General features: G+C 37.2%; 2 protein-coding genes across 3 annotated transcripts in view; both read left to right on the top strand.

Moving 5' to 3' along the window:
* Positions 1-263: 263 nt before the first annotated feature.
* On the top strand, positions 264-7835 carry LOC109236789 (NAP1-related protein 2-like). Its single transcript, XM_019403009.1, has 10 exons — positions 264-581; positions 4026-4148; positions 4250-4300; positions 4528-4599; positions 4732-4845; positions 4948-5009; positions 5325-5385; positions 5622-5678; positions 5771-5815; positions 7559-7835. Exons 1-10 carry the CDS (start codon positions 462-464, stop codon positions 7592-7594), a joined length of 741 nt encoding a protein of 246 aa, XP_019258554.1. The 5' UTR covers positions 264-461; the 3' UTR covers positions 7595-7835.
* A 2075-nt stretch (positions 7836-9910) lies between these two features.
* The window catches only part of LOC109236787 (protease Do-like 8, chloroplastic), a 12462-nt gene continuing 1199 nt past the window's right edge, over positions 9911-21173 (top strand). For both annotated transcript variants that reach the window (XM_019403008.1, XM_019403007.1), the window contains exons 1-10: positions 9911-10220; positions 10819-10946; positions 11800-11882; positions 11985-12083; positions 12316-12382; positions 12642-12717; positions 12862-12928; positions 20285-20502; positions 20624-20691; positions 20820-20899. In XM_019403008.1, the coding sequence (XP_019258553.1) occupies positions 10021-10220; positions 10819-10946; positions 11800-11882; positions 11985-12083; positions 12316-12382; positions 12642-12717; positions 12862-12928; positions 20285-20502; positions 20624-20691; positions 20820-20899 (1086 nt within the window). In that variant the 5' untranslated portion in view covers positions 9911-10020. The remainder of the gene's footprint in view (positions 10221-10818; positions 10947-11799; positions 11883-11984; positions 12084-12315; positions 12383-12641; positions 12718-12861; positions 12929-20284; positions 20503-20623; positions 20692-20819; positions 20900-21173) is intronic.

Below are 21173 nucleotides of genomic sequence, written 5' to 3'. Positions count from 1 at the left end.
ATAATTTTATTTTATCATTTACCTACCTTTTTATATACAGTATCATATTTTTTTTATAATATTACAAGTTTATTCATCATATCAGAGGTGCGTGATACCATGAAACGACGCCAAAACGACACAATCCATCCAAACATTGTATTCATCAAACGATATAATACAATACAATACAATACGATACGATACATTATGAAATGATAAGTAACATGCAAACAAGCTGTTAGGAAAAGTGTCTTCAGTTGAAAGTGTTATGACACGGCAGACAGACACATTTAACAGGAGAACAGTGAACTTAAACATACGAGGATGACAGAGAATGTTATAAGACCAAAGAGTAGTTAGAAAAAATCATCGTATATAGTGTGCAAATACACAAACATCAGAAAATCGCTGTCCATTCTTCTTCATCTTGGCAGCCTTAGATTAGGGTTTTAGAAGGACCAGCTCTAGGGTTGCTGAAAATGGTGGCTGACCAGGCGAAGAAATCAAAGACAAGTGTGGAGGAAAACGCCGATCAAATTGACACTGAGCTTGTTCTCTCCATCGAGAAGCTTCAGGAAGTTCAAGATGAGCTTGAAAAGGTTTAATTCATAACTCTTTATATAATGCATGTTATTTTTTCTGAGCTTTCCTATGAGTCCTTGATTGTGGAATTTAGTGGAGTAATTTTTTTTTTTTTGGCCTTGTGTTTTGAATTGTTACTGCTTTTATATATGCTTCTGCATTATGGGGGTTGTTTTTTTTGTTATTTTTTTTTGTTGCTGATTCACTTGTTCAAGAGTAAGCAAAGACTTTTTTTTTGTTAGCTTTGTGCCCAAACAGAACAAATTGGACTCTTGATTTGACTGATTGTTGCCATTCTCTTTCTTTTATTACTTTTTCCATTCCCATGGTATGCTGTATTAGGATCATTTTTTTTTTTTTTTTGAATTTACTATAAGCTAAGATGTTGTTCGAGAAAATGTAGAGTGGGTAGACTGCTTTAAGTGTAAAGAAGGAAAAAAATCTGAAACTTGTTGTATTTGTTATGTTCCTCTGTAATTGGAAATGATTATTTGGTTAATTATCCTTTTGGATTTTTCTTAACACCGTAAATGACAAAGGGACGCGAAGCCAAGTTGGGAATTCTTTTGCTAGGAGTAGTGTACTTGTAACTTCTTATCGTATAGTGATGGACCGAATGGAACAAAAGAGGGGTCGGGGCTTAGTTGTGGATCCTTTGAGTTGTGATGTTGTAACCAAATGGCAGCCTTTCGAAATTGCTTGCTTTTAATATACTTCACCTTCAAAAGAGTACCTTTTTGGAAAAACTAAGGCGCCTCATCTCTGCAGCTAGATTTTATAATGACGTGTCACTGTTGGTGGTGATCGTATAAATAGGATTACAATAAATTGTCAGAAGCTTGTTAGGGAGTACTATCGGTTAAGCCTAACTCAACCCAAAAGTTAGCTCGTGAGGTGAATGTTGTCCTAGACCATATAAAGAGACTCCATCACATACACTCAACCAATGTGAAATTCTAGCACTTTCTGATTCTCTATGTGTATATTTCCCATCAATTTCTGTCGCCTTCTTCTATTCCTTCCTCAAATTTCCTTTGTCTCGTCTTCCATGAACCATAATTCCCTCTTCTCATAGAAATCTGTCAGCTATTATTCGTTGTGGCTTGCTAATCTGCAATCTTTCACCAAATCCACTGGCAGCCACATTCAAAGTGGCAGGGTAACTTTATCTGCTGAAACCCTGGATCCCTCTAATTTACAATGTACTTGTCTTAGAGTGTCTTCGAACCATAAAGATGAGCCATAAAGAAGTATTAAGTGGCTTTGAAATAAACAATTAATGCTGGATCACAGACAGATGAACCACACAATAAAACACGATGTCCTTCTTTATTGAAAATAGTAAGTAACATCTTTTTGGGAAGAGGAGAGGGAATCAGGCGAGCGAAATAAAAGGTGTGAAAAACGAGCAAATCCGACTCATGAACGATTAGGAAGTAAAGGAACAATCTTTTTGTGCCAAATACTGTTATGAGACTGGAGGCTCAAGGGTCGTGACCTATGCTTGCTGATTCAAAAAAGAAAGGCGAAGGGCTTGGAAAAAATTTGACAGAAAAATAGCGAAGACGTATAATGGTAATAAATCATGTAGTGAACTACTTGGATTGCTATATGAAAAATTGCTAAACTGACTCTTTTCTATCTCAATCAGTCCTGATTAGAGCATAGGGACGTGATTGTTAATAACTGATGAATGCTCATTTTCCTATTGGACACAGACACACACATACTTTTTGGGAAATGAATTGGATCTTTGATTGATGCATAATTGTTTAACAGAGCAGGGTATCTGTATCTAGTTCAAATATTAAACGTTACTAGTCTTGAACGAAAATAACTTGGATTCTGTTTCGGTATGTCTGAAATATCAGCAGACTTTGACTCGGCCCTATTCTATTATCCATTTAACAAGTGCCCAACTTTGGGGCATATAATTACAAATTGAGATATTTAGTGTAGACGTTATATTCCGTTCTGTTATATGTGGCACTATTTCCTTATTAGTCCTCCAAAAAGATAGACACCTTTCTGTATTTGGAAAAAATTTAACCTTGCCATATAATTACCTTAATGACATGCTTCTACAGCTACAAAAAACTCATGACATGTTTAAATCCACAAGTTCCAAAAGTCTTTTTTCTGTTTAAACTCCATGCTCAATCAAACTACACCTCATAAATTGAATAGGAGTATTATTTTGTGTTATATTTCCAGCATTTGTCTGTGCTTCTTGGTCCGAACCTTTCAACAAAAAAGCTGTTCTAGAAATACCTAAATCTCATGTTAATGACTTACATATGCTCAATGTGGGAGTACATATACACATCTTTTTTTGGCAAGTACAGATTTTATTCTTTATGGGTCATTGCAATGTATCGCCGTGTCGATAAAGATGGCCTAGCTGGCACGCTCTTATAAACCAAAATAAACCACCAAGGCTGTTCCCTTTAAATGGCTCCGGGTAGCAACTTTTTTGCTATAGGTAAAAGGTTAACATCTTAATCCCCATCATGTTGCCATGGTTAAGTTTGGGCTAGACCCCAATAGTACCACGTCTTTTGCAAGGTTCATTTCAATGTTTTAATCATTTTGTTAAAATGTTTTTTTTCCAAAGATTTTCTTGAAGTCACTGCCAGCCTGCCCAGTTGATATTTCAGATTTGCCAACTAGTCGACAGATATCACACTAACTTTCAGAAGTTTGTTGCCAATCTGGCGGTTATTCTCTTATTTATTTATCTTCCTTTTCTTATCAACATGTCTTTTACTTATTTAATCATGAGTATGATATGAATAATTAATGTAAAAGATTATGCTTCGGATTTCCTGTTACAAGAAAGAATATAAAGTCTCTATTGCTGTAGAATCTATTAATATCATTCAAGATTAATAATGGCTCCTAGAGAGTTACCAAAATACAAAGTTCTTTCCTCCTTTGTTTCTCTTCTTTTCTTTGGCACTTGGTTGGCAGGGTCTGAGCTTTTCGTGATGGGCAAGCGCATGACGATGATTTGAAAATATGGTAATCTGAGTACAATTAAAAAAAAGCTAATGGTTTTGCTGTGGGTTTATGGGTTCATCAACAGTCAGTTTTAAGTGTGGCATCGAAATTTTTAGTTTTTAAACCCGTGTTTCGTGAATCTGCTTTAATATTTCAATGACATGCATTTGGCGGATGAAAAAGCAGTAAAGAATATGCATTAGCAAAATCATTTGCGGTCAACTGACTCAAAAGTATAGGTTTATCCAGTTCTTATTAGCTCTATATCCATATGTATTCTTTGAGAATCTGCTTTCCTTGTGTATTCAACAAAGCATTAGAAAAGAGTTACTGGCTCAACAAAACTGGTTCAAGTACCTATTAATTAATTGAGTAATAACTGCATCCAAATTTGTTTAGTAAATGCTGCAAATAGTTTATGTATAGCTCATGAGCATCCATTTTTGATTGGCACTGTGCAGGTTAATGAACAAGCTAGTGAGGAGGTATTAGAAATTGAACGGAAGTATAATGAGATAAGGAGGCCTGCTTATGAGAAAAGAAATGAGGTCATCAAATCCATTCCTGACTTTTGGTTGACTGCCGTAAGTCCAGTCTATTTCTTTCCAGATTTCAGTTAGCATTCATGTGGTGGAAAATCGAGCAACCTAACTTTTCTATCTGTTAATTAATTTTGTCTATGCAGTTCTTAAGTCACCCTGCACTTAGCGAGCTTTTGAATGAGGAAGATCAGAAGGTTTGACTTGTAATTCAACTTCAATTTGTTGGAGAAACTTACTAGGAGATCTCTTAATTGTTGACCTAGATGTCATCTAGTCCATCATTTTGTGATATTCCCTTAGTTCTGAGCCTGTTGTTAAGTTGCTGTTCTTTGAGATGTCATGCGAGGATGGTATGTTCTTTCCTTGACATTATAATAGCTGCTAAATTAGTAATTGCGACACTCTTCTTCCTTTGATTTAGATCTTCAAGTACTTGGATTCTCTTGACGTGGAGGATTTCAAAGATGTTACATCCGGTTACTCCCTTACTTTTGTAAGTTCTTTTGTCTATAAAACACTCCTCTACCAGAGGTTGCATTAAATATGCATCAATAGCTGGCATCATATCACAGAGTTTGCATAAAGTTGCTGCTGACCGGCTTTCTATTTTTTCTTCAACCTTCAGAAATTCAAACCAAATCCTTACTTTGAAGATACGGAACTTGTTAAGACATATACATTTCTAGATGAAGGAACAACGACGGTAACTGGTACGGCTATTAAGTGGAAGGAAGGCATGGTAATGGCTATACCTGTGTAACTTGTTATGTTAGAACCCTCCATTTCTTCTTCCTTCAGACCCCTCTTCCATGGAAACATGATTAATAGTTGTAATTTGAAGGGTGCGGCTAATGGCGGTACTCCTGAGAAGAAAGGAAACAAGCGGCCACCGTCTGAGGAAAGGTAGTTGTCACTCACTTTTTTGAGATTTATCTGACCTTCTTGGCATGCTAATTCCACGTTTTGAGGTGTGATCCTGATGTTTGTGAACAAAGTGACTCTAAGCAGTTGCAAAGATTTTTTTAGGAAAGCATTGTTGGGAAATAACAAGGTGTACTAAGGAAGTTCTTATTTACTGATTTTTGTTCCATGCATTGCTTGGTTAAATTTTCCAAGATGTTAACATGTAGTCCAACTTCTGATCTGGTGAGAAAAGTATCTTAGATTTTTTTCTTACTGTATATCGTATCACCAATAACCATATGCTGATGGATGCAGCTTTTTTAGTTGGTTTTCTGAAACTCAGCTAAAAGATATTGCAGATGGGCTTAGTGATGAGGTAATTGCTATATTCGACTGCTTGAGACTATTTACTATGTTGCACCCTTATTGCTCATCGTTTGATGAGTTCCTAATTATGGCAATTTATGTAAACGATTGCTGAGATTATTTCATCTTTTGTTATTTTTCCGAATTTCTTATCAGAGACTTAAACATTATATAGTGCAACAAATTTAAGTCTATCCAAAAGCTCAGCTTCTTTCAGGTATTTTATATGTTTCCATGTGACTGCAGGTGGGAGAGATAATTAAGGACGACTTATGGTCCAATCCACTGAAATATTTTAACAATGTAACATGTTACCTTCCTTTCTAGGTTATGTGACGTGATTCCCAACCTTCTTTCTTCTTCAAGCTAAGAGAAACTTGGTGCTTTGTTTGTAGGAAGCTGATGAAGAAGAATCCGATGGAGACGAGGACGATGAAGAGGTAAACATTGATTAGATTATACTACTTTCCTTTTTATAGTTGCTTGATTTGGACCTTCTAGTTTTGTGCTAAGCTTTTCTGACTTGCCTATCAAATCTTCTGATTTTTTGGGGGGGTTTAAATGTACTATGATGTTGTTGCTGTCCTTTGGTGCATTCCTATCTCACTGTTCCTTGTTAAAATTTGAAACCTTTATTCACTAAATAGATGGTGCATAGGTCATGGGTTAGTCATTTAGATCTGAATTTTTATTGCCTTGAATTTTATCAGCCTAGGTACTACTACTCTGAGTCTTGACTCCATACATAACCTTTTCCTTTCAAGATGCTACAGCCAGTATAACACAAGTTTCATAGTGCTAAGTTGCTCAGACACGGGTGCGGGTGTCCGACACGGGTGCGGGTGTCCGACACGGGCGCGGATCTAGAGGCCGGATCCTTCGAGATGTAAATTCTAAGATTCAGGGATATAGATCCTAGTACGTATACGGATGCGAGGATCCAGCTAAAAATAATTCAAAAAAATAAAAAGTATAAAAATATCTCTAAATTATGAGAAATTTTGAGGAATACTTACGTATAGCTTGTAAAGTGTGGTTTTCTTTTTCATTCTCAAGTTGTAGATAAGTAAATGATTGACTTCCTAGATAAGGCATACTATTTTCTTCCCTAGTTTTGGTTCTAATTTCGAGAATCAAATTGTATCTCGTCTCGAATTTCTCCGTTCGTCGTGGTCAAAGTATCGAAAATTGTTTGACCAGATCCGGTACGGATCCCATACCCAAATGCATACTAGTGTCGTGTCGACACTGGTGCGGCACCTAAACTGTCGTGTCGGAGCAACTTAGTCATAGAGTGACATGGAAAATGATGCATTGGTAGTGAAGTTGACTCTGTTAGGATTTCTTCGGAATTAGTGATGAAACGTGGGAATGTCGATGATCAAATTCATAGTTAGTGTGTCAATCGCCGTAGAATGAAAATAAAAGGAAGAGGATTTACACGTGTCTGAAAAGGTGATGGGACTTAGGCAACAGATAAATGAGAGGATTAGTTGAGGGATTAGGGGAAGTAACGTACAATTCTTTTTTCTGCTGAAGTGGGGGAGATATCTACACTTTTAGAGGTAGTTTAGTGCCTTTGCCTCCAGGATATAGAAATTGACTTTTCTCGAACACATATATTCATCTTTTACCGTCAAGAAAGTTGTTAAAGGAAGCGAGTTGGGGTAAATTGGGAGACAAGCCTTTTGGAGTACAATAAATTTAGTCAAAGCTTTAGCAGAAGTCAAAGGTAGGAAATTGCATATGATATTCCTAGTTGTTTATTTGTTTGACTTATCCTAAGGAAACAAGACCTTAGAGAAAACTAGCTCATTACTTCTAACCATAGGTAAATAAATTATGATTTTAGGTGTGCTGAAGGTTTGCTATAGAAATGCCTCTCGTCTATGCATCCTGCAGAAAGGATTTATATGATCCAGACAACAGTCAAATTAGTGATTTTAATCTAAAATTACATCTAACATGTCCACAACTTATCTTATGGGCAGGGTGTTATCTACATAGCCGAGGTTGAAAATGAATTACCTTAAGGAGACTGAAATGAATTGCCTAAATGCTTTATGCTTTTCAGCTGTTGTTGTATATGCTCTAATATGAAAATGCTATGACAGTTGAAGTTTGGTGGTTATAATATCTTATATAATGGGCTTTTCAACTAATTTTTTATTCCTATCAACCAGGGAGACGATGATGAGGAAGATGAGGATGATTGTTGAACTCCTTGTTAGCTCTTTTATTTATCCCTTCTTCCAAACTTTGCTCATATCAGTGTCAAATATAATTTTCAGTTGTTGCATACTCAGCCTCATAGGCAACTTCGACATATGATAAGACAGTTTAAAAACCTATATTGTAGCTAGCCAACTTCTGTTAGATTTATCTGTGATGAATATGGTAGCTGTTTTCGTGCCCCCGAAACTCTTTAATCCCAGCCTCATTTGATTGGCAAGTTGTACTTTTCTTTAGTAAGCATGTGCTCCACATTGTGGTGTTAGGTTAAAAACTGCTCTTTGATCAGTCATTCAGCAGCCACCGGCCACCGGTCACTAGATACAGGAATTCACCTTATTTTCAAACCTGGCGGCTCAGTTGATTCGCGGCTTTCTTCTCATTCCCTTCCCATTTTTCTTATATAGTCCGTTTATCAAGTAATTAATACGCCAGTGCCTACTTGTGATTGGTTGAAAAGCTCCTTCCCTTTTTTGCTGGGAAGAGGTTAGTCTCAAAGCAAATGAAAGCGGTTGATTTGATGTTCTCCCAAAAAAGCCAAACTCCTGTAGGCTTATCTCTTGCATATGAATTTTGCTGATGGGCATGCTTTTGTGGTTTTACTTTTGAACAATTCTTTATTCAAAACTTAAGTAAAGGAGATAGCATTCCAAAACTCTTCTCCTTGTATGATAGAGCGACATTCTGTAGGCAGGGTGATTTTGCTATTTTTTTTTTCGTGTGGAGATGCTTTAAGTTGATAATGAGACCTTTTAGTTTAAAAGAATTCTGAGCCGAGGGTCTATCGGAAACACTCTCTCTGCCCTATACCTCCCCAGACCCCACCTGTGGGATTTTATTGGGTAGTTGTTGTTGTTTGTTAGTTTAAAAAAATCTGCAAAAATTATCCCCAAAAAGAGACTTAAGCCGTCGGTTAAAAACAGATTTTGATTTCGTAAAATCAAACGAAAGTTGAAAGCAATCAGAAAGGGCAAAATCATACTAATGTTAGAAAGAAATAAGTTTTTCGTCGTTCCGTCGTTCTACTTTCTTTCCTTTTTCCCGATCTTCTTCTAATGTCTACTTTAGTTCTTAAGTTCTGCATTATCATTGCTTCATTTTTTGCCTCACTCCAAAACAACATAAACTATGATAAAGTTGTTAAAATATAAGCCCTCCAGAATGTTGGTCTTCTCTGAGAATGAATTTATCAACCCAACAACTCAACAGAGAGTAACTGTAAAATGGTTAGTATTGCTATGAAGTTTAGTTGGTTAAGGACCGCAACTAAATGAAACATAATGAAAAATTACCGTCAAAAATATGTGAATTGGAGGAATACATGGTAATTAATTCCTAAAGTTCTTATTGTGCGAAGCAGAGTGCACTTTTGTGAAAAATTTTCGCCTGTTAATCTTCAGATCTATTACACTGATAATGTACAAAGATATATTTTTCTTAATGTTAAAATATTTATATAATTAATAGTAATTACAGCTAGTAGAAGGAAACTTTTATGTTGGATTGTTGGTAATGGCCATTAGCGAGTGATGACATAAAATGTGCAAAAGAAAATATCTGTCTATTAAGTTAGGGTTAAGAGCATAACAGAGATTTGCAAGACTATTAAGTATTTTTAATATTATTTGTGCAAAACATATGATGGTTAACTATGGCTGGAATACTAATAATTGTAGTTCAATAAAGCGACACGTGTCATCTGTTTATTGGACGGGTGTAAACACCTGGCGCGCCATAAGAAACTATGTCTTCCCGGATCTTCTGATTTTTAAAATACCCAACATCTTAAAATTATATTTTTTTTAATTGCTAGTTTTAAAAATTGTGCAAAAGAAATTTTGGCTTTGCACTTGGTTGTAAATCCTTTTCTGAGTCGATGGTCTATTATAAACATACTTTCTACTTTTACTAGGTAGTATAAGGTATGTGTATACACTACCTTTTTCAGTCCTCACTCGTAAAAAAACACTTCCAAGACTAAGTGATGAAGCTCCATCCAAAAAGTTGAATTACAGAGATTCTTATGCAACGAAAAACGTATAAAGATCATTATGAGGTGAATCATAATGTGTTATGCATGAATAAAAATAGTAAATTTGTTATCTCAATTTAGTTGAATAAAAGTTGTAATAGCGAGATTTTTACGCAATAAAAATATATAAAGATTATTATAAGGTGAATGATATTATTATTTTTATAATAATCTTATAACACTATAAATTAAATTGATAGTATAATTTAGTGTAAATAATAAAAGAAATACTCCTAGGAGTTAATTAATAGCCCATTGGCCAAGGGGCAAAATATCCCAGTCCCAGTTTTCACTTGTCAGCTCTTTATCTACACTTTCCCTCTTCGTCCATAACCATTGAACAAACTCTGCAAAATTGAAGCTTTGCTTCACAAATTAAAAATGCAAGTGATAGTATCATCTAACCAAACAACACCTCCTCTTCACCCTAACCGAAATCAACAACCAACCATTATCACAAACAACTCAGTATATTTGGGCCGTAGAGAGCTCTGCTTCGATAGCATTTCTTCAGCCTGCTCTGCTGATCCCTCTACTCCGCACTCCATTTCCCCTCCTCCTTCTACCGCTTCCACTCCCAGGTACTCTTTGCCCGCATTATATTACATACTGTAGTAGACTTGAAATTAATAAAAGTTGCAGATTGCTCCTCCCTTTTTAATTTCTATGACTGTGTTTAACTGGACACTTAGTTTAAGAAAACAATGCAGATTTATGATAAAACAAGATGAATTTAGTATTTGGAGATTTAATCTCCATATAAAATCCAGCATTATCATGTACAATGTCTGCTTGCTACTTTTTTCCCATTATAGATAGTACCTGCATAAGTTATGCAGAATATTTGTATAAATTTATGCGGGATAGAACTTGGAATAAGAATGTGGGTATTATTAGTATGTGGATTAAAAATACTAGAATGACAAAACAAAACAAACTCTCAGAAGTAAACAAACTTTTATTTTGTTTGAAAAGAAAGACCGCAATTTTATTTATTTGATCAGTAAAAGAAAGGCTTGTTATATGGGCATGTTTGCCCTCACTATTTGCTTAAACTTTTAGATGAGGTAGTTTATAAAAGTCAGCACCTATGTAATTCTAATTTTTCTTGAGGTTCCTATCTAATACTTGTATTATCACTTCATTTCATATTCTTTTCTGTAATGACTATTGTTACAGGGGTAGTGGAGATAATGGCACTCCTTTGGTTGAACAACTACGGAAAAGCTTTCCTTCAGCCACGCGCAGGATGTTGTTAACAAGCTTTTTCATGTATTCATGTTATCATCCTTCAAGGTACTTGTCAGGTTGGCACATTCTAGCTGTTTGTTTCTTTTTCTTTCACTTGTCAACTTTGAAGGCTTTTTCCAGCTTTGAGTTCTGTGTTAGACCTCACAATTAAAGTCACATATCTTTTAGCACATTTGATCACATTAATGAATATATTTGGCATTTTCAGCTCGTTACATTGTATTCTAAAATTAGCAAGATATTCCTTATGTATTGGATTTCCTTCACCCCACGGTTCGGAAATAATGATTGGCTCTATCTATGAAGATTTAGGATTTGTTCATAATGATCAAATTATATTTGGTCTTGTTTCCACCTTTCTGGTCATTCTCAATACAATTTTTAAATATTGGATTTTCCGCTTTTCATGTTCAAAAAAGGAAGTCGCCGCTTTAAAGCAAGCCGCCTAGGTTCTTAAGAAAGATTTTTTGTTTTGTAAAGCGGAATTCTCCTTTGGCTCGATCTTTAATTGAAGTGTAGCATTATGAAGATTCTGTGAGCTTCCCAAAACATAGCTGGTCTCAGTACCATAAAAAAGGAGGGGGGTTTAGGGTATAGTGATGAATCTTTGAAAGTAGTATTAGAATGGAGCTTAAATAGAGTTAAATGGATGTGTAGAGTCTATATATTTACTCCATCCAACTAGAGCTATAATTGATTGATTATAGTAAAAGGAAACTCAACTGTGGGTTTGCAAGTATGCAACTCTGCGTGCCCTCTCCCCCCAAACCCCACCAAGCAAACCCCTGCTTTTGTGTGGTTGGCGACTGAAAAATGCAAAACTTCATAATAGTTTGCTTCATCCTGATCATTAGTTGAATTGTCATCCTTTATGGTTCTAATCATGTAACCTTTTTTTTTAATATACAGCACTTGCTTTGGGGGATCCGTCTGTCACAGTTGAACAAGTTACACCTTCTACTTTTCCTTCCGCAGCACTGTTCCCTTCCGAGGTACAATTTCATCAACTGTTCAACTTATTCTTTATTGTTTTTGTTACATTCTGATATATAGATCATAGATCACAGTTTATTTGATACGTGTCTACTTGGCAGGAAAGAGTTGTCGAGCTCTTTGAGAAGAATACCTACTGTGTTGTCAACATATTTGATGTAACCTTGAGACCTACGCTTAATGTTACTGGTGCAGTCGAGGTAACTTTTGTAGATGTGTGCAAGCATTTACTTTTCCCTTTCAGTGTTATGCTTGTTAAACTTCTTTGGTAGTTTATCTTTGATAATCACTTGGAAGTAAAGATTCTTATGTCCATGGATTTTCAATCTTCATGCATATGGTGCCTCAACCAACTCACATTTTTTGTCCTTCGATTAAGTAATTAATCTGTGTTTGAAAGAAGATATATTCTTTATGTTTAAAAAATGGCAGATTCCTGAAGGAAATGGTTCAGGGGTGATTTGGGACAACGAAGGCCACATTGTTACTAATTACCATGGTAAGATCACTTGAATATGGTACCTGAGTGCATTAGTTATTTGTGTAATATACACCCTGCATCCCAGAAAGAATAAAGGGGTTTGGAGTATGAGAATCAAACTATTTAATTTTTGGTGCGGAAGAGGAAATGAATGTTTCTTAAAGTTGGGGCCTAATAAAGGCTTCATTGTAATTGAATTCTATGACTCAAAAATCAGCTTCAGTTTATTGGATGGGCTATGCAATTCTTGGTTAAACAGTCTTCTTTATATGTCCAGTGATTGGTAACTCCCTCTCTAGAAACCCAAGCCGTGGGGAAGTAGTTGCACGTGTTAATATTCTCGCTGCAGAAGGGTGAGTTGTATTCTATTTTAACGAAGTTCATCGGTTGATGCTTTAGCAGCCATTTTGCATATTCTTAAATGGGATGATGCATTTTCATCCTACTCTCCATCTAATGCCTTGACTCTCTTAATTTCATTTTGTTTCCTTCTGAAGGGTGCAAAAGAATTTTGAGGGTAAATTGATTGGTGCAGACCGTGCCAAGGATCTTGCTGTATTGAAGGTAAATATTATTCCCAGAAGCATGTTTTGTTCAAAGATGGAGGATTCTTAAGTTCATGGTCAATACTTGCTTTCGTTATGTGATCATGTTCTTATATTCCTTGTAGTTGTAGTTTGAGTGTCAATTACATTTTTCTTTTCCCTGTTCAATCTGTCTCTCTTCAGCTGATAATCCAAGTAATCTTCCAGCCTCAACTTTTTGGTCATGTTAATTAAATTGTAATTCTTCTGCACAAGCAATTGAGGATCTGCTAGCACATATTAGAATGCATGGTAATCGTTGGAAATGAACCAATCATTTGTTCTAATTTCTTCATTCTATTTCTTGATTGGTATTGCTAAGCAGCGAAAGGTTTAGCTTTGAGTCTTACTTCCCGTGATTATCATCTGCTTAAAATGGTTGATAATCATTTTAAAGTCACCAGGAAAAAACTCCAGTTACTTCTTACAGAAAGGAAGGATATACCATTTTATCCAAATATTCCACAGAAAATTTGCTATTCAATGCAGAAAGGTGGCAATATCACACCATGGTAGAGTGTCTTTGGGTTGTTTTATCCCAACAACTGATACTAGAGATAAGTTTGGCAGGACGAGTATGACGATGTCAGATTGATGGCGTGGGGCTCAGTTTACTTTCCCTTACGAGCTCAGAGATGCACACAAATAAAATAAGCTAGTTGCGGGCTTTGGTTTCCATAAATACTTTGACGATCGGGGTGGCACACAGTGAAACTCGGAAATTAACCCGTGGATCGTGGTAATGGGCCACGTGGAACTTAGTCCGAGGGAGAGACCCGTGGATCATGTGATAGGCCACGTGGAACTTAGTTTGAGGGTAGGATTGTTGGGTGTACGAGTAAAGTCCTACATTAGTAGCTGAAAAAATTGAGAGTCTACATTCTTGATTGGTATTGCTAGCAGCGAAAGGTTTAGCTTTGAGTCTTACTTCCCGTGATTATCATATGCTTAAAATGGTTGATAATCATTTTGAAGTCACCAGGAAGAAACTCCAGTTAATTCTTACAGAAAGGAAGGATATACCATTTTATCCAAATATTCCACAGAAAATTTGCTATTCAATGTAGAAAGGTGGCAATATCACACCATGGTAAGAGTATCTTTGGGTTTTTTCATCCCAACAACTGATACTAGAGATAAGTTTGGCAGGACGAGTATGACGATGTCAGATTGATGGCGTGGGGCTCGGTTTACTTTCCCTTACGAGCTCAGAGATGCACACAAATAAAAAGAAGCTAGTTGCGGGCTTTGGTTTCCATAAATACTTTGACGATCGGGGTGGCACACAGTGAAACTCGAAAATTAACCTGCGGATCGTGGTAATGGGCCACGTGGAACTTAGTCCGAGGGAGAGACCCGTGGATCATGGTGATAGGCCACGTGGAACTTAGTTTGAGGGTAGGATTGTTGGGTGTACGAGTAAAGTCCTACATTAGTAGCTGAAAAAATTGGGAGTTTACATATGAGGTATAGGGATCTCTTAATGGTGTGAGGCCTTTTATGAATAACTATACGGCTTTGGCCCAAAGCAGACAATATCATACCATATTAAGAGTATCTTCGGGCTGGTCGAGCTCAACAACTTCATTTGTTTTTATTAAGATTAAGACGTCTGAATCTAAATACACATCTGAATATTAAGATTTAAACGTCTGAATTTGAATACACATCTCCATATTAAGATGTTGTTTTAAGAACTGAATATTGAAAAATTAAGATTATTTGTTTTATCAGCATCTGAATGTATACAATTTATTTTTATTTAAAAATTAATAATTAAATTCAAAATAAAATACTAATTAATCTAATACTATATTAACAAAATATTTTTAAAAAATATATGGTGATCGGTGGTGGTGATGGCTAACAATGGTAGTTGTGGGTGCCAAGTGGCAATTTTGGCTGATAGCGGATAGTAATAGTTGTTAATGGTGATGGTTGACGGAAGTGGTGACTAGTAATGGTGGTTAGTGATATATAGTGGTGGCTGATGATGGTAATTGTTAAGTATTTAGTGGTTGCTGTGGTAATGGTGGTTGTGATAATGGTAGTAAATGGTGACTAGTGGTGATGACACTTGACTGTGGTGATTGACTGTCGTGGTGGTTGTGACTGATGATGGTGGTTGTGAGTGGTGGTGGTGGTAGTCTATAATGGTGGATGACGGCGGTAGTTGATAATGGTGGGCAGGGATGGTAGTGGTAGTGGTGGTTAGCCATGAAAGTGTATGTAGTGGTGAAACGTCATCTTTGCATAAATTCTTGAATATATAACATCTTAATGATATTAAGACTTTGTTATAAATCTTAATCACTAAGATCTGTTCAGAAATTAGGATCTTAATCAGCTGTTGGGCCTGATTTTCTATTGGAAACTCTCTCTGAAATTAGGTCCAATACACAGGTTAAATACGACCCTTTGTTAGATGAGATCGAAGCAAACATCTATCAAACGAAATTGGTGATGGCGGAAGTAGAGGAAGACAGAGAAGAAGTATCACAAAGAAGCTCAGGAGATCTATACCTTGCCTTTTCAGATGTGAGCAACATAGATACAGATGAAGGTATAAATCAGAAAGTTGGGGATTTGGCTAACAGTAGCTATGGGGGTGAATGAGTTACAATTGGTGACAGCAGAACAACCTCACCAATGGCCTATGGAGGACCCTCTTCCTGTGGAGATGCAGATTCAGTTAGCAGAACTTGAAGCTTCTTTGTGGGTTCACAGAAACGTGGTGAAATTAAGCAAACAGTTCAGAGTGGATTTCCAGGGTTGCGAATGGGAGGCTTTCTCACTCTTCATGAAGTTGGACAGGAGAACCTTTGTGTTCCCAGCAATTCTACCACAGCTACAACAAAACAAAAAGGATCTAAGGAGGTCAAGAATCTCACCTCGTTTGGGATCAAATTCAAAGAAGGAGGATCGAGAAACAGGGGGAGAAACACAAGTAATAGTGACCAATGAAGGTACACATTATCTCGTGGAATGTGAGGGGGTTAAATGGGGTTGATGAAAAAAGGGTTATCAAATCTTTGATATAAGAATGGAGAGCAGACATATATTGCTTTCAGGAAACAAAGTTGGAAGGGGAATGTGGTACAATAGTCAAACATTTGTGTAGTAATAGATGGGCAGATTATGTGGGATTAGAGGCTAATGGGAGGAGCGGTCGTATCTTAATTATGTGGGATAAAAGAGTATGGGGGGGGGGGGGGGGAGTTAGTTAATTCTGATTTGTACAGCATCACTTGCACAATTAACTCCCTGCATAATGATTTTGATTGGTGTCTAACTGGGGTGTATGGTCCACAAACTAGAAGGGAAAGGGAGGAATTATGGTGGGAAATGGCAGCTTCTAGAGGGGTATGCGAGGGGGCTTGGGTGGTTTGTGGGGATTTCAATACAACTAGATTTGCAAATGAGAGAAGACACAATGGTGGGTTTACCAGGGCAATGAGGGATTTTTCAGAGATCATTGGGGAGCTAGAACTTGTAGATCCTCCATTGTTAGGGGGAATGTTTACCTGGGCGAAAAAGGAAAATCAAGAATGCTCTTCTAGAATAGATAGATGTCTATTCTCTATGGAGTGGGATGAGGTGTTTAGTAACATTAAGCAGTCCTTACTTCCTAGAATTAGCTTCGATCACCGCCCAATTTCTCTGAAATGTGGGGATTGGAAATTCTCAAAGTCTTATTTCAAGTTTGAGAACTGGTGGCTGGAGGTTGAAGGCTTTACGGAGAGGGTGGAAGGCTGGTGGAACTCTTTTCAGATAGAAGGAAGACCAGATTATGTTTTGGCCTACAAACTTAAAGGTCTGAAAACAAAGCTGAAGCAATGGAATGCCAACAATTATGGGAGTTTGAAGGTAAAGAAGAGTGCTATTCTGGAGCAGATCTCAGCTCTAGATAACTTACATGAACAGAGACCTCTTAACGAGAATGAATTGTTCCAAAAGGCAAGTTTTCACATGGAGTTCGAGGAGGTAGCAAAACATGAAGAGATATCATGGAGGCTGAAGTCCAGGACATTGTGGCTTAAAGAGGGAGATAAAAACACCAAATTTTTTCAGAAAATGTCAAACTCTCGCAGAAGATTCAACTACATAGATAAATTGGAAGTTCGAGGGGAAGTCATTACTAATCCAGATGATATTAAAAGGGAGATTGTAGCCTACTATCAAAATCTGTATACTGAAACAGAACCATGGAGGCCTGATTTCAACATAATGGGTGGGACAAGAATTACAGAGGAAGAAAGGGTGTGGATGCAAAGGGACTTTGAAGAACAAGAAGTATTGGAAAGCTTAAAACTGTGTGCGTCAGATAAAGCCCCTGGGCCAGATGGATTCACTATGGGATTTTTTCATAAGTGTTGGGAGGTAGTCAAAGAGGATCTTATGAAGACCATTAAGAATTTCCATTGCAATGAATACTTTGAGAAGAGTTTCAATGCCTCTTATATAGCACTAATCCCTAAAAAGAATGGTGCAAAGGAGTTGAGAGATTTTAGACCTATTAGCCTAATTGGAAGTGTGTATAAGATCATCTCTAAAACATTGACAGAGAGGCTGAAAAGAGTGGTGGACAAGTTGGTTAATAGTCACCAAATGACATTCATCAAAGGCAGACAAATTATGGATGCTGCATTGATAGCAAATGAATGTGCGGACTCTAGAATTAGAAGGCAAACTCCAGGGATCCTATGCAAGTTAGATATTGAGAAAGCATATGACCATGTAAACTGGAGTTTTCTCCTGAAGTTCTAAAGGATATGGGTTTTGGTGCAAAATGGATTAATTGGATCTCTTTTTGTATAAGAACTGTTAGGTTCTCTATTCTTGTTAATGGTTCTCCAGAAGGTTTTTTCCCATCAGAAAGAGGTCTCAGACAAGGTGACCCTTTGTCCCCTTTTCTGTTTCTTATTGCTATGGAGGGTTTGGGTCAAATGATACAGATTGCCAGGGGAATGCTTGGCTAAGAGGCTTGTCAGTCTCAAGTAGGGAAGACAGCAGTTTGAGGACCACACATTTACTGTATGCTGATGACTCCTTAGTTCTCTGTGATGCTGATGCTGAGCAGCTGAAACATCTAAGATTAATCCTTCTAATATTTGAAGCTGTTTCTGGGCTTCATGTTAATTGGAGTAAGAGTAGTTTGTTTCCGGTTAATACGGTTGATAATACACAGGTATTAGCTGCAATTTTGTGCTGCCAGGTGGGATCTTTGGCAACTACTTATCTGGGGCTATCACTAGGCTCCAAGAATAAAGCTCAAGAAATATGGAGCGGAGTGTTGGAAAGATGTGAAAAAAGACTAGCAACTTGGAAGAGTCAGTATCTTTCTTTGGGAGGAAGAGTGGTCTCGGTAAACACTGTGTTGGATGCACTCCCGACCTATGTCATGTCCTTGTTTTCGATACCATCCAAGGTGAGGAAAAGAATCGATGCACTTAGGAGGAATTTTATCTGGCAGGGCAACAAAGATAAAAGAGCCATACATTTGGTAAAGTGGAACTCACTTATCACCAGCAAAAGGCAGGGGGGTCTAGGACTCAGGAACCTCAAGGCACACAACCAAAGTTTACTTATGAAGTGGATGTGGAGATACAACTCAGACACTAATGCTTTGTGGAGAAAGGTTATAAGGGAGAAATATGGTCAAATCAAATTGAGTAGTGGTGCACTAGCCCTGTTAACAGTTCCTATGGGGTAGGTGTTTGGAAATCTATCCGACAACTATGGAGCTCTGTGTTGGTTAACACTAGCACAAGGGTGGGTAATGGTAGGAAGACACTATTTTGGAATGATAATTGGCTTGGGCATGGACCACTTAAAGAGATGTTTCTAGAATTTTTCAGTATTGCAAACATGCCTCATATTAAAATGGAAGCAGCTTGGGGCCAGCATGGTTGGAATATCACTTTCAGAAGAGGTCTGAATGACTGGGAAATGGGGAGAATTGCCGATATTTTTAAGGTTTTGGGAGGGTTCAAAGGACTCAATGAAAATGAGGACACCTTATTATGGCACTGTTGCAAGAACAGGGTATACACTGTCAAATCTGCCTATTTCATGCTTACAAATGCAGATCAGCATACAATGGGATGGCCATGGAGGAACATATGGAAAGCAAAAGCTCCCTTTAAGGTGGTTTGTTTCTCATGGCTGGTAGCAAGAGAAGCTTGTTTAACCCAAGAAAACCTACAAAGAATGGGATTTCTGTTATGCTCGAGATGTTTGTTATGTGGCACAGATCTAGAGACCAACAGTCATCTGTTCCTGCATTGTCCTATCACTAGTCAATTATGGCAATTGTTCCTTAACATTGTGGGCCTCAGATGGACAATGCATGCAACTACTCTGGAGCTTCTAAAGTCCTGGAATAACATTGGAGGGGTAGTCAGTCAGAAGACATGGTGGAGGGTGATACCTGCTTGTGTATGGTGGACAGTGTGGACAGAGAGGAACTCAAGAGTTTTTGAAGATAGATACAATACTCTTCAGAATGTTAAGATGAATTGTATTCTTTTGTTTTATTTTTGGTGTAAAGAAAGGCATGTGGAGAATACAGAGTCCCTGGTTGACATGTTAGGTTTTTTGTAAGTCTGGTGGATCAGTTTTGATACCCCCCCCCCCCCCCCCCCGGTACATATGGTTTTGCACTGCCTTAGTGCCTTTTTTTCTTAATATATTGGTACCAGTCTCAAAAAAAGAAAAAGAAAAAAGATCTGTTCAGACGCATTAAGTGATTGTAAAATGAAAAGAACAGACGAATTTAATGGTTAAAATCTGTATGATTAAGATAAACACACTTAATGACTGAGATCTGGATCATTAAGATTCAAATCTCCATAAGTGCAAACAAATGAGGGGGATAGTAGTGGGATGAGATTTTCTGAATAAACGACATAGAGCAAAAGAGATTCAAATGAAGGGGATAGTAGTGGGATGAGATTTTCTGAAATAAATGACAAAGCAAAAGAGATTCAGAGAGATAAGTGGTTAGATATGGTGAGAATAACACTGTAATGCATAGTGGTTTCTTTGGAACATTGGGAGGAGGAACTGTAAGGGGAGGATGCTTTTATTGTATTTCCTTAGTAATCCAAGTGGATTATGTGCGTTAATGATTATGCATCAAGGAAGAGCTGCATTCCCTATTTTTTAAATCGTCCTTTTTACTCATATGGAATCGATATATTTAGAAGTTCTATTTGCTTGTGGAACTTTCTTACAATATAGCAGTCGGTGATGTGCATTTTGACATTTTCCCTGTTTTGTTTTTTCTAACTCAAGCTTACATTTCTGACTATGACACTGCATCCTAAAATGCTAGGTGGAAGCTTCTGAAGACCTGTTGAGGCCAATTAGAGTTGGGGAATCTGCTTCTTTGAGAGTTGGCCAGCAATGTTTAGCCATTGGAAATCCTTTTGGGTTTGATCATACACTCACTGTTGGGGTTATCAGTGGACTGAATCGAGATATATATAGTCAAACTGGAGTGACAATTAGCGGAGGAATTCAAACAGACGCAGCCATCAACCCTGGGAACAGGTTTATTTTGCTGAACTTGTACTTGCCTTGGTATCAAATGCATTGCCTCTGATGCTGAAATTTTTTAGAGGTCCTTTTTTCCTTTTCTTTTCCAACTGCTAATAAATGTATATCTTTTCAGCGGAGGTCCTTTGTTAGATTCAAAAGGAAACTTGATTGGGATTAACACGGCAATATTCACTCAGACAGGTGAATAATTTTTCCACTGTGGTGTGTGTTATAGACTGTGAAGATCGAGAGGAATTGAAAAGATACACTTATTTATTGTTCGAAATTTATCCTCTTGTGCTATTACTGATTCTTTTTTGGTACAACAGGGACATCAGCAGGTGTTGGATTTGCAATCCCTTCTTCAACTGTATTGAGAATTGTGCCCCAGTTGATCCAATCTGGAAAAGTATGACTGTTGCTGCATTAATTCATGGCTTAGTTCTTGTCAGCATCCAATTGAAAAGTTTGTTTCTGTTCATTTCTTCTTTTTTCTCCATGTTTTCCAGAATTCTCTTCATTTGCATTTTGTGTACAGAACATCATATTCTCATTTAAAATAGTGGTTCTTTTCTTTTTGGGGTTGGGAAGTTGTAGGTGATGAATTTGGATTCCGTGGGAGTATTGGGGGGGGGGGGGGTCGGAAACAAGTAAGTAGGTTCGTATATCTTAGGTTTAGTTAT

This window comes from Nicotiana attenuata, unplaced genomic scaffold, assembly GCF_001879085.1.
Source record: "Nicotiana attenuata strain UT unplaced genomic scaffold, NIATTr2, whole genome shotgun sequence".
In the NCBI taxonomy this organism is placed as follows: domain Eukaryota; kingdom Viridiplantae; phylum Streptophyta; class Magnoliopsida; order Solanales; family Solanaceae; genus Nicotiana; species Nicotiana attenuata.
Note: the sequence above shows the minus strand (reverse complement) of the source record. Positions and strands in the feature narration are given on the sequence as shown.